This window comes from Hemiscyllium ocellatum, chromosome 42 (genome assembly GCF_020745735.1).
Source record: "Hemiscyllium ocellatum isolate sHemOce1 chromosome 42, sHemOce1.pat.X.cur, whole genome shotgun sequence".
Taxonomy (NCBI): domain Eukaryota; kingdom Metazoa; phylum Chordata; class Chondrichthyes; order Orectolobiformes; family Hemiscylliidae; genus Hemiscyllium; species Hemiscyllium ocellatum.
In genome coordinates, this window is record NC_083442.1 from 36,102,642 (window position 1) to 36,116,629 (window position 13,988).

Below are 13,988 nucleotides of genomic sequence, written 5' to 3' on the forward strand. Positions count from 1 at the left end.
TTCCCTGCCATCACAGAAAGTGCAAAACCTGCACCCACACCACTCCCTTCACCTCCATCCAAGGCCCCAAGAGATCCTTCTATATCCATTGGAAATTTACCTCTACCTCTACCAATGTCACCTGCTGCATCCATTGCACCAGATGTGGTTTCCTCTACATCAGGGAGACAGGACGCCTTCTTGCAGATCATTTCAGAGAAATCTCTGGATCACCTGCACCCACCAACCCCACCGCCCCATGTTTGAAGACTTCAACTCCCCCTCCCACTCCGTCAAGGACATGCAGGTCCTGGGCCTCCTCCACTGCCAAATTGTGAGCACCTGATACCTGGAGGAGGAACGCCTCATATTCTGCCTTGGGACCCTGTAACCACATGGGATAAATGTGGATTCAACAGCTTCCTCATTTCCCCTCCCCTCACATTATCCCAGTCCCAAGCTTCCAATTCTGCACTCCCCTCTGGACCCATCCATCATCCTCCTCCTCCCAATCTGTCACCTTCACCCACCTGTCACTTTCCCAGCTACATTCCCCCAATCCCACACCCCTCCCATTTATCTCTCAGCCCTGACCCACAAGCCTCATTCCTGATGAAGGGCTTATGCCCAAAATGTCAATTCTCCTCCTCTGATGCTGCCTGGCCTGCTGTGCTTTTCCGGCACTACACCCTTGATTCTGAATTCTAGCATCTGCAGTCCTCACTTTCTCCATGTCCTTATATCCCATGGCTAAGTCCCCCTTCTCATCCTGTAAAGGACCAATGTTTTACCTTAGCCACTCTTTTGTTTTATATATTTCTTGAAACTTTTGCTATCTGTCTTTGTATTCTGAGCTAGTTTACTCTCATTATCTATCTTTCCTTCCTTTATAACTTTTAAAGTTTTTCCAATCTTCTAGTTTTCCGCTGGTCCTTGCCACTTTGTATGCCTTCTCTTTTAATTTGAAAGCCTTCTTTATTTCCTTCAACACTCATGGTAGATTACCCCTTTTCCTGCAGACTTTCCTTTTCACTGGTATACACTTTTTCTGAGCCCTTTGAAAGTCCTCCACTATTCTTCACATTGCCACCATGAAGTCTTTGCTTCTAATCTACTTTAGCCGACTTCTCCCTCATCCTATTGTAGTCTCCTTTATTTAAGCACAGGACTGTCGTATTGGATTTTATCTTTGTATTTTCTATCTGTATTCTAAATTCACCCATACTGTGATCCTGCCTTCCAAGAGGATCCCTATGATATCATGAATTATTCCTGTCTCATTACACAGGACCAGATCCAGGATCGTGTGCTCCCTTGATTGCTCCATTACATGTTCAAGAAAACTATCGCGGATACGTGCAACGAACGTTTCCTCAAGGCTACCATGACCGACTTTATTCGACCAATCAACATATAGATTAAAATTGCCCATGAAAACTGCCATGCCATTTTTTTTATAGGCAATAGATATTTCTTTGCTTATTGCCTGTCCCAATGTGATATTGTTTGGTGGCCGATAGACTACGCCTATCAGTGACATTTTATTCTTAGAATTTCTAATTTCCACCCAAATGGATTCAACCTTATTCTCCATCGAATCTTTATCACGTCTCACCACTGCCCTGATGTCATCTTAAATATCAGAGTTACACCACCTCCCTTATCTTCCTGTCTGTCCTTCCAAATAGTCTGGTACCCCGGATATTTAATTCCCAATCATGACCATCCTGCTACTAAATCACACTCTTTTGCGATGATTTGTGCCATTAACTCATCTACCTTGTTTTGAATGCAACAAGTATTCAGGTAAAGTGCTTTTCAGCTGGTTTTTATACCATCTTTATGAATTCTAACATCTCCGTTAATTATATCTCCTGAGTTATCCTTCCTTTTAATTTCTTTCATAGTCTGCACACATACTTTCCTCTCTATTTACCATCATACTTCCTGTCATTTTTTTTTACCCTTACATTCCCCCGATTCACTAACTTATGGTCTTTGTGACCACCCTTTTCACTAGAACACTGCTTCCAGATCAGTTCAGGTGGAGACTGTCCCATTAGTACAGATCCCTGTTCCAGAGCTGATGCCAGTGTCCCATGAAATGAAACCACTCTTTCTCACACTACTCCTTTAGTCACGTGTTTACTTGCCTAATTTTCTCATCCTTAAACCAACTGATAAATAAAGACCTTTTTTAATGATTTTTAGCTGACCCAGCAATTCTTTATGGTTTGACTGATTGTTTTGCAGCTGTGCTAATATTCCCACAGGATATACCAGTGTCTCTGCACAGATTAGTTAGCACATGGAAGTGGGTCAAAGTGACAGAGACAGTGTGATGGTACTTTGCTTAATTTTTGCTCCTAGCATAGAGTTAAAAGAAGGTGGTTTCTTTCATGTCATATATTCATGTACATACTTGTTTGGTTGTTGAGATGATGCTTCTTCAGTTAACCTGGTGGTTTGAAGCTCAGCTATAAGTTGCAGAGCGGTCTTTTCATTTGCAGGAAAGAAAATCACTTCAATCTGTGTATATAGAGTGATGGAGATGAACAGCATGGAATCAGACCTTCTTGTCCAACTCGTCCGTGCTGACCAGATTTGCTAAATTAATTTGGTCCCTTTTGCCAGTGTTTGTTGGCCCACATCCCTCTAAACCCTTCCAATTCACATACCCTTCACTTCCCTCCACTTAACCTGATGAAGAAGCGACACTCTGAAAGCTTGTGATTTCATATAAACCTGTTGGACTTTAACCTAGTGTCATGTGTCTTCTGACTTTGTCTACCCGGGTCCAACACCAGTATCTCTATGTCATGTTCATGTACCCATCTAGTTGCATTTTAAATGTTGTCATTGTACCAGCCTCTATCACCACCTCTGGCAGCTCATTCCATACATGCACCACCCTCTGCAGGAAAGAGTTGCTTCTTAGGTCACTTTTAAATCTTTCCCCTCTCACCTTAAATGTGTACCCCTTAGTTTTGGACTCCCCTAACCAGGGGAAAAGACCTTGGCTGTTCACCCTATCCATGCCCCTCATGATCTTATAGACTTCTATAAGGTCAGCCCTCAGCCTCCCATACACCAGGGAAAACAAGCCCAACCTATCCAGCCTCTCCCGATAGCTAAGAACCCCCCACCCCCTCCTAAAACACCTGGCAACATCCTTGTAAAACTTTTCTGAACCTTTTCAAGCTTTAAAACAACTTTCCTATGGTAGGGAGTTCAAAATTGAATGCAGTGTTGTAAACGCCGCCCAAGCAGCATCCTGTACAGCCACCAGATGACGTCTCAACTCCTATACTCAATGCGCTGACCAATAAAGGAAAGCATTCCAAGCGCTGTCTTCATTATCCTATCTACTTATGATTCCACTTTCAAGGAACTAGGAACCTGCACCCCAAGGTCTATTTGTTCAGCAACATTCCCAAGGACCTTATCATTAAGTGTATTAAGTGCTATCCTGATTTGCCTTACCAAAATACAGCACCACTCATTTATCTCAGTTAAACTTCATCTGCCAACCCTTGTCCTATTTGGCCCATCTGATCAAGATCCCATTATACTCTGATGTAACCTTTTTCACTGTCGACTACACCACCAATTTTAGTGTCATCTGCAAATGTACTAACCATGCCTATGTTTACATCCAAATCATTTAAGCAAATGACAAAAAACAGTGGACCAAACATCAATCCTTGTGGCACACAACTGGTCACAGGCTCTCAGTCCGAAAAATAATCCTTCACCATCCTCTGTATCTTATCTTCAAGATAGTTTTGTATTGAAATAGCTCTCCCTTTATTCCATGTGATCTAACCTTGCTAACCAGTCTACCATGCGGAACTTTGGCTACATGGACTTCAGCAAGGTATTTGACAATGTCCATTACTCTACCTCTATCAATCTATTTTGTCACTTATTCGAAAAAAACTCAATCAAGTTAGTCAGACATGATTTCCCTTGCACAAAGCCACGTTGACTACCCCAATCAGTCCCTGCCTATTCAAATACAAGTACATCCTGTTCGTCAGCCTTATCCACGATTGACGACAGGCTCACCAGTCTATAGTTCCCTGGCCTTTTGTTACCACCTTTCTTAAGTAATTACACCATGTTAACCAACTTTTGGCACCTCACCTGTGGCTATCGATGATACAAATATCTCAGCAAAGGGGCCAACAATCACTTCGCTAGCTTCCCATGAAGTTCTCGGGTGCACCTGATCAGGTCACTGAGATTTATCCACCCTTATGCATTTTAAGATGTCCAGCATCTCCTCCTCTGAAAAGGGGACACTTCCCAATATATCATTATTTATTTCTCCAGGTTATATAACTTGCAAAACCTTCTCTACAGTAAACACTAATGCAAAACACTCGTTTAGTATCTCACCCACTTTTTGCAGTTCCACACATAGGTGGCCTTGTTGATCTTAAAGGGGCCATATTCTCTCCCTAGTTACTCTTTTGTCATTAATGTATTTGTAGTATCTCTTTGGATTCTCCTTAACCCTATTTGCCAAAGCTATCTCATTTCCTCCTCTTGCTCTCCTGATTTCCCTCTTGAGTATACTCCTACTGCCTTTGTACTCTGCTGGGGATTCCGTCGATTTCAACTGTCTACGCCTGACCTAAGCCGCCTCCTTTTTCTTGACCAGAGCCTCAATTTCTCTCGTTGCTACACCTACCAGCTTTGCCATTCACACTAACTGAAGCAGACTGTCTCTGGGCTCTCATTATCCCATCTTTGAAGGTTTCTCATTTTCCAGCTATCCCTTTACCTGCAAATAGCCTCTCCAATGAACTTTTGAAAGGATAGGATCTATTTATATTTAGAAACGAATGAGCTTATCAGTGATAGGCAACATGGTTTTGTGCGGGGGAGATCGTGCCTTACCAACTTAATAGAGTTCTTTGAGAAAGTGACCAAGTTGTTAGATAAAGGACGGGCTGTTGATGTCACATACATGGACTTTAGTAAGGCGTTTGGTAAGGTTCCCCATTGTAGACTAATGGAGAAAGTGAAGCCACATGGTGTGCAGGGTGTTCTAGCTCAGTGGATTAAGATCTGGTTGAGCAACAGGAGACAGAGAATAATGGTTGAAGGAATTTCTCGACATGGAGAAAGGTGACCAGTGGTGTTCCACAGGGGTCAGTATTGGGGCCACTGTTGTTTGTAATATATATAAATTATCTAGAAGAGGGCACTGTTGGTATGATCAGCAAGTTTGCAGATGAGACAAAGATTCGCAGAGTAGCAGAAAGCATAAGGCACTGTCAGCGAATGCAGGAGGCTATAGATAGACTGGAGAGTTGGGCGAAAAAGTGGCAGATGTCTTTCAATCCAGAGAAATGTGAGGTGATGCATTTAGGCAAGTCTAATTCTAGAGCGAATTATACAATGAATGGAAGAGCCTTGGGAAAAGTTGATGGGCAGAGAGATCTGGGAGTGCAGGTCCATTGTACCCTGAAGGTTGCTGCACAGGTGGATAGAGTGGTCAAGAAGGCATATAGTATGCCTGCCTTCATTGGATGGGGTATTGAGTATAAGAGCTGGCAAGTCACGTACAATTTTAACAAGACATTAGTTCGGCAGCATTTAGAAGACTGTGTACAGTTCTGGTCGCCACATTAGCAAAAGGATGTGGATGCTTTGGAGAGGGTGCAGAGAAGGTTTACGAGGATGTTGCTTGGTATGGAAGGTGGTAGCTGTGAAGAGAGGTTGAGTAGGTTAGGTTTATTTTCACTAGAAAAAAGGAGATTGAGGAGGGACCTGATTGAAGCTTGCAAAATAATGAAGGGTAAAGACAGGGTGGATAGAAACAAGCTTTTTCCCCAGGTGAAGGATTCAATAGCGAGAGGTCATGCTTTCAAGGTGAGAGGTGGAAAGTTTAAGGTGGATACATGCGGCAAGTATTTCAGTGTGTGGTGGGCGTTTGGAACGCATTGCCAGCAGAGGTGGTAGAGGCAGGCACAGTAGATTCATTTAAGATGTGTCTGGACAGATGCATGAGTAGGTGAGGAGCAGAGGGATACAAATGCTTAGGAATTGACCGACAGGTTTAGACAGTACATTTGGATCGGCTCAGGCTTGGAGGGCCGAAGGGCCTGTTCCTGTGTTGTAAAATCTCTTTGTTCTTCTTTGTTCTTGCCTAATACCATCAAAATTGGCCTTCCTACAATTTAGAACTTTAAACTTTATAGTCTGGTTCCCTCTATTTCTTACAGCAGTAATTAACTGTGGTAACTTTGAACAAAGCATATAAAAGGAATAATTTCAAAGATACAAGTGTAGGATTGTATACATGCTGGCTCCTAGAGCCATAATAATCTAAAAGCAAGTTAGAGGTTGTGTGAATGTTTTGCTGAAAGGTTGACTGTCAGAACTCCCATCCTGGCCAAAACAAATCTATGAAGCTCTAAGAGCTTGAAGTAATTTGTCTTTAATTGTATAACTACCTTTCTATGCATTAAACTAGATCCCAAATATTTCAGGGTCAAGAAACCTAACTTAAAGTATAAGCTATACTAACCAGACATTTAATGTATCCAGTTATGCTGCACAAAATAATAGCTTACAAAAACCATCACAAAATACATTGGATTTTGAGGTAACATCTTTAGACTTTCACTAAGGTCCTCAGCTGCATAAATAAAACTATTCCCATTTAGAATGATAACTTAATTTATTACCTTTATCATATCCTGAAATTCAATTTTTTTAAAAAGAAAATGATCTGCTTTACATTGAATGACTCAGTGCTGCCACCCTTGAGAGCCTCTTCCGTTGATTAATAACTTGCTCATTGAAATATTGTTTTTGTGCATTAGTTTACAGTTTACAATTAGTTAATTGATTTCTTATGTTTATCTAATAACTGCACAATTGACAGTCATTTTTAGCAAGAAAATCTAGTACATTATGGTGGTGGGTTCTCCAAGGCTACTGTGATATGACAATCTATTTACTAAATCATGATTACTTTTAAGATTGTTTGCTTTTAGAAAATAATTGTTTCACTTTTCTTTGCATCCTTAAGCTTTTACTGAAAAGCATAAATCAAGGATAATAGTGGGAAGTCGTGTGTGAAGTTAGAGGAGATGGGGAAGCACTATATAAATATTTTTCGACAGTGTTCACTATAGAAAATGAAAATGTTGGCGAGGAAGATACAGCGATACTTGTGTCTAGACTAGAAGAGATTGAGGTTCACAAGGAAGAGGTATTAGAAATACTGCAGAGTGTGAAAATAGATAAGTCCCCTGGGCCGGATGGGATCTATCCTAGGATCCTCTGGGAAGCAAGGGAAGAGATTGCCGAGCCTTTGGCATTGATCTTCAAATCATCATTGTCTACAGGAATAGTGCCTGAGGACTGGAGGATAGCAAATGTGGTTCCCTTGTTCATAAAGGGTAGTAGAGACAACCCTGGTAATTACAGACCAGTGAGTCTCACCTCAGTTGTTGGTGAAGTGTTGGAAAAGGTTATAAGAGAGAGGATTTATAATCATCTAGGAAAGAATAATCTGATCAGGGACAGTCAGCACGGTTTTGTGAAGGGTAGGTCGTGCCTAACGAATCTTATTGAGTTTTTTGGCAAAATGACCAAACAGGTAGATGAGAGTAAACCGGTTGGTGTGATGTATATGGATTTCAGCAAGGCATTCAATAAGGTTCCCCACAGTACGCTATTATACAAAATGCAGAGGAATGGGATTGTGGGAGACATCTGCAAATGTGTTGCTGGTCAAAGCACAGCAGGTTAGGCAGTGGGAGACATAGCAGTTTGGATCAGTTATTGGCTTGCTGAAAGAAAACAGAATATAGAAAAATACAGCACAGAACAGGCCTTTGGCCCACGATGTTGTGCTGAGGTTTAATCCTAATGTAAAGTATAGTAACTTAACCTATGCATCCCTCAACTCACTGCTATCCATGTGCATGTCTACCAGTTGCTTAAATGTCCCCAATGACTCTGTTCCCACCACCACAACTGGCAATGCATTCTATACATTCACAACTCTCTGCGTAAAGAACCTACCTCTGACTTCTTCTTTATACCTTCCTCCTAATATCTTCAAACTATGACTCCTTGTACCAGTCAATCCTACCCTGGGGAAAAGTCTCTGGCTCTTGACTCTATCTATTCCACTTATTATCTTGTACACCTCGATCAGGTCTCCTCTCTTCCTCCTTCTCTCCAGAGAGAAAAGTCCGAGCTTAGTCAACCTCTCTTCATAAGGCAAGCCCTCCAGTCCAGGCAGCGTCTTTGCACCCTCTCCAAAAGCTCTATCTTTCCCATAGTAGGGCAACCAGAACTGGACACAATATTCCAAATGTGGTCTCACTTGTAGAGCTGCAGCAAAGCCTCGCGTCTCTTAAACTCAATCCTCCTGTTAATGAAAGCCAAAACACCATATGCTTTCTTAACAACCCTATTCACTTGGATGACAACTTTGAGGGATCTATGAACTTGCACACCCAGGTCCCTCTGTTCAGCCCCACTGCCAAGAATCCTGTCTTTAATCCTATATTCAGCATTCGAGTTCGACCTTCCAAAATGCATCACTTCACATTTATCCAGATTGAACTCCATCTGCCATTTCTCAGCCCAGCTCTGCATCCTGTCTATGTCACGCTGCAGCCTGCAGGAGTCCTCGATACTATCAACGAACCTCCAACCTTTGTGTCATCTGCAAATTTACTAACCCACCCCTCAACCTCCTCATCCAAGTCATTTATAAAAACTACAAAGAGCAGAGGCCCAAGAACAGAGCCCTGCGGGACCCCATTTAACACTGAACTCCAAGCAGAATACTTTCCATCTACAGCCACTCTCTGCTTTCTGTCAGCCAGCCAATTCTGAATCCAGATAGCCAAATCTCCCTGTATCCCATACTTCCTGACTTTATGAATGAGAACCTTATCAAATGCCTTGCTGAAGTCCATATACCCCACATCCACTGCTCGGCCGTCATTGACCTCTCTTGACACCACCTCAAAGAACTCAATAAGATTTGTGAGGCATGACCTGCCCCTCACAAGGCCATGCTGACTGCCTTTAATGACACTATGCTTTGCCAAATAGTCATAAATCCTATCCCTCAGAATTCTTTCCAAAACTTTACATGATGTCACAATCCCAGCTGATGCTAATACTGGACTGGGGCAGGCAAATGGTGATTGATGTATTCGTGGTTACAATGCCATAAAAATAGAAAATCATCAAAGGTTCATGGATGCTTTTTTTTCACCCTGAGTACTCAAAAAAGCAAAGAGGCGGAGGTTTTGTTACAACAACAAGGACCTCCAGTTAGATTCCTTCTAGGATAGTGACAGTGATTCTGGCACCACACCTTCTGCCATGTTTGGAATTACAGGGACTATATAGTGACTTTGTGTCAACCCTCCATCAGAATTTACCTAGTTTCCAAGGATTAATTTGAACTGCTTTAATAAATAATTCGTAGAATTTAGAAGATTAATGATGATTGATCAAACTTTTCAAGATATTAACGAGAACTGACCAGAATGGGAAAAAGACATGGTAAAATATCTTTTGTAGTTTGTATAATGCATTTAACCATCTTGATTGACAGTTAAATATTTCGATACAGATTTGTGAATGCAACATAAAATTAATGTAATGAACTTGAGAAGTAGTTCAAGAAGGAAATTTATTTCCTAGCTGCATCACTGACATGACGCACAGTATGACCTTACACAATATTTGCAGCATATAATTAAAATGAGAAACTGGACATGTCCAGTCAGAATGGATATAATGAACATTTGCACTAAATTTCATTAGTGCTTCAGTTATGGAAGGAGTTGCTGTGTAACCACTTTTGTAATCAATATGATGCTGTGCCACACTTTCATATGGAATGCTAGTATTTTTATTCAAGTAATGTGTCTTGATTGGATGGCTTCCGTGAAGGTCTGCTTGGTAAAGGAGTGAGAGTGTGGTGCTGGGAAAGCAAAGCAGGTCAGGCAGCATTCCTGAACGAAGAGATTTTGCCTGAAATGTCTACTCTCCTGCTTCTTGGACGCTTCCTGACCTGTGCTTTTCCAGTACCACACTCTTGACTCTGACCTCCAGCATCTGCAGTCCTTGCTTTGCCTTGCTTGGTAAAGGGGCCAGCCTTCTAAGCCATAAAGATCAGAATGCCCCAAGGTCTACCCATGGTGTTGTTAGTTAGCTCATCCTTGCTGGAATGGTAGTGAGATCCTACAGTTCACCACCTCATTGAAATGCATATGGGCTAGCTTGGAATTAGACAAGAGTTCTTACACTCCACTGTGATTTCTGCTAAACACAGACCTTTGCAGGAAATTGTCTGTATGGGTGTTGACTAAGGGCAGGATTAGCCCCTCTGGTGATGTCAGTCAAACATCAATTTTGATTACAGTCAATATAGTATACTGATGTTCAGCTTTTAGGCTTATACATGAAGACTAGGTAGATCCATATTAAAATAAACATGCTTCCAGGAGAAACTGTAATTAAATTGCATGTTATTTTTTGTCCAAACCTCTGGAATTCCTATAGTGTGGAAAGAGACCATTCAGCCCATCAAGTTTGCACCAACCCTCTGAAGCTAATTCCACTTGGACCCAGGCCCCCAATCTATCCCCATAATCCTACATTAACATGGCCAATTCATCTAACCTGCACATCTTTGGACTATGGGAGGAAACCGGAGTAGCCAGCGAAAACCCACACAGACACTGAGAGAACATACAAACTCCACACCCAGTCACCCAAGGCTGGAATCTGGTTCCCTGATGCTTCGAGGAATTAGTGTAAACCAGTGAACTCCACATCTGGAAAAATGACATTGACATTGAGCATTCACCTAGTTTCGTTTGTATCTCGACTGTTTAATTGCAATATGACCTTAAGATGTGTCTTTTCTATCACTCCCTTCAATATTGCTGACATAAAGGTGTGATGATAAGCTGCCAAAATTAAGCGATAAATAATTTATACCACCAAATAAAAATAAGTAGTTTAATATTGTGCACTCTGAAACTCTAAACGTCAACAGATAACCAGTGACGTCACTGTTACCATGCTATTTACAAACTGACTTTTAATTTTCCAGGTCGACTAAATTGGTGGTCTGTTGTTTGTTCAAGTTGCAAACGGCTTCTCCCACTAGCAACAACAGGAGATGGAAACTGTCTCTTACATGCAGCCTCCTTAGGTAATATACATGTAAAGTGTAACCAATTTAATTTGTTACAGTTTGTTCAAATGTTTGGTATAAATACTGTCCCGACAGATACATAGCTTAAGTACAGAAATTCATATCCAAGTGGCTAACTTCAAGAAATTGCATGACAAGATTTCAAGATTTCTTCCGATAAAAACAAACTGGAAGCAACTCTATTTCTCTCTCTCCTTGCCCACATCCCCCTCGCGTGCCCCCACCCCCAGTCGTCTCGCTTGGCCTGTCTTGTTCGCCCCTGTCTTGCTTGCCCCCGTCTCACTTGCTGCACTCTTGCCCCTCCCTGCACTCTCGCCACCCCCAGCCCTCACGCCCCCTCACTCCCCTCCCCCTGCACTCTTGAGTCCTCCACCCCGCCCTGGAATCTTTGTCCCATCCCCAATCCACTCGCCGCCCCCCCCCGCAACTCTTATCCCCATACCCCTTTTCTAGGCCCTCCCTCTCACTCCCCAGCTTTCCACCCCTTCCCTCCCCCTCTCTCTCTCTTCTCTTCCCTCCCCCTCTCTCTTCTCTTCCCTCCCCCTCTCTCTCTTCTCTTCCCTCCCCCTCTCTCTCTTCTCTTCCCTCCCCCTCTCTTCTCTTCTCTTCCCTCCCCCTCTCTCTCTTCTCTTCTCTTCCCTCCCCCTCTCTCTCTTCTCTTCTCTTCTCTTCCCTCCCTCTCTCTCTCTCTCTCTTCTCTTCTCTTCTCTTCCCTCCCCCCTCTTCTCTTCTCTTCTCTTCTCTTCTCTTCTCTTCTCTTCTCTTCTCTTCTCCCTTCCCTCCCTACTTTCTGTCTCTGTCCCTGTCCCCTCGCGTCCTGCCTTCCCCCCCCCACCTTCCCCCACTCTTTCTCCACCCCATTTTCTTTCCCCGCCTCTGCCTCCCTTCAGTCCTCCCCTCCGCACATTCTCCCCTTTCCTCCGTGCCCCCCGCCTTTCCTCCCCTGTTCCACCCCCTCTGCTCCTGCCCATTCCCCTATTCCCTCCTCTGTCCCTCCCATCTGTCACCCACCTCCTTCTCCCCCCATCTGTCCCCCCGCCCTCCTCTGCCTTCCCCCCCCTTTCCCTCACACTCTTCCCCACCCCTCTCTCTTCCCAGTCCTCTTTTCCCCTCCCCCCTTTTCCCCTCTCGCCTCTCCTCTCTTTCACTCACTCTTACCTCCCTCTCCCTTTCTCTGTCTTCCCCCTTCTGCTCTCTCTCGCACCCCCTCCCTCCCTCTTTTCACCCTCTTTCTCTTCTCCCCCTTTTGTTTCGTTTCGTTCTCTCTGTCTCTTTCCCTCCACTTCCCCCTCTCTCTCTTTCCCCTCGCTCTGACTCGCTTTCACTCTCTATCGCTCTCTCTTGCTCTCACTGAAACAACCTGAGACCTGTTTCCATCTTTGTCAATTAAGTGACATGCCAGACAGAGTTATAACATGTTGATACAACTGTGAGATTGTTCTGAATTCTGTTTGTGTTTGAGGTATGTGGGGTTTCCATGATAGAGACCTGATTCTTCGTAAAGCTCTTTATACTATGATGAAAAGCAGCACCGAAAGAGATGCATTGAAGCGACGGTGGAGATGGCAACTGACACAGCAAAATAAGGAGGTTGGTATACAAAATGGACCTCTTACTGGCATTGTAATTTTAACCAACAGTGCAGCCATAAGGTACAAAATAAAATCAGGCATTTGAAAATAACTTGCAGTTGAATGAGTCTTGCTTACCATAGAGTAAGACATTCTACTTTCTTCATTGCAGTGTCATATTTTTGGTCTCCAATGTATTTCTGTGCAGTATATTATTACATTAAAGACTAAGCAATCTCAGATAACTCCAGTTTACATACTTCAGCAGTTTACATGTTCATGACAGATCCATTTCCGGATCTTTGGGTTTGAAATTGAATTTAAATTTTAAGCTTGCGGGTAGCTTCAATAATTGTGATTAATGTCTTTTTTTTTGTTTATATTTGCTCCTGGGAATGAGGCACTGCTTATTCGGGCAGAATTTACTGCTCTTGAAACTTTCTTCAAATGAGCTGAAAAATAAGTTGCTTTCTTTTGAATCACTGCTTTCCCCCATGATCACCGTGACTTTGCCTTTCTGACATGCCCTATCTACTTCCTGGTACATCTTGCGCCCCTGGTCCTGACCACTGCTGGGAGGTCTGTTCATGACTCCCACTTTTTTTTGCCTTTGTGGTTCCTCAACTCCACCGACACAGACTCCACATCATCTGACCCTATGTCATTCAGTGCTAAAGATTTAATTTCATTCTTAACTATCAAGGCAACTCTGCCCTCTCTGCCCACCTCCTGTCTTTTCGATAAGTTGGAAATCCTGAATATCATATTTGACTGATGACTTCTGACCTTGTATTTGTGCCTTCTCCAAGACTGTCTTTTTCCACCTTAGCTCATCTGTTTCTGAAATCTTCATTCATACATGCTACCTTCATATTTTGCATACATTCTTTGCAGATATCCTGCATTCTACATCCATAAATTTGATGTAATCCTGTATCAATATCCTAACTTGCATCAAATCATGTATATCATCCAGGTTTTGATTTTAAAGATCTCATTCTTGGGTTCAAATTTCTCAATATCTTTGCTGTTCCCTCTTGCTTTTATTGCTCCACAATCCTGTAAGTTATCTGAACTGTCATCATTCTACCTCACTGAGCATTCCCCATTATAATCACGCCACCACTGGTGAGTGTACTCTTAGTTACCTTGGTGCTAAACTGTGGAATTCATTCCTATGTCTCACTGCCTCTGTACTGCATTTATTTCACACCTAT

General features: G+C 42.7%; 1 protein-coding gene across 4 annotated transcripts in view; it reads left to right on the forward strand.

The window, feature by feature from the left end:
• The window catches only part of otud7a (OTU deubiquitinase 7A), a 153,892-nt gene that overhangs the window by 80,165 nt on the left and 59,739 nt on the right, over positions 1–13,988 (forward strand). For all 4 annotated transcript variants that reach the window (XM_060853599.1, XM_060853598.1, XM_060853600.1 and 1 more), the window contains 2 exons: positions 11,096–11,197; positions 12,663–12,790. In XM_060853599.1, coding sequence (XP_060709582.1) covers positions 11,096–11,197; positions 12,663–12,790 — 230 coding nt within the window. The remainder of the gene's footprint in view (positions 1–11,095; positions 11,198–12,662; positions 12,791–13,988) is intronic.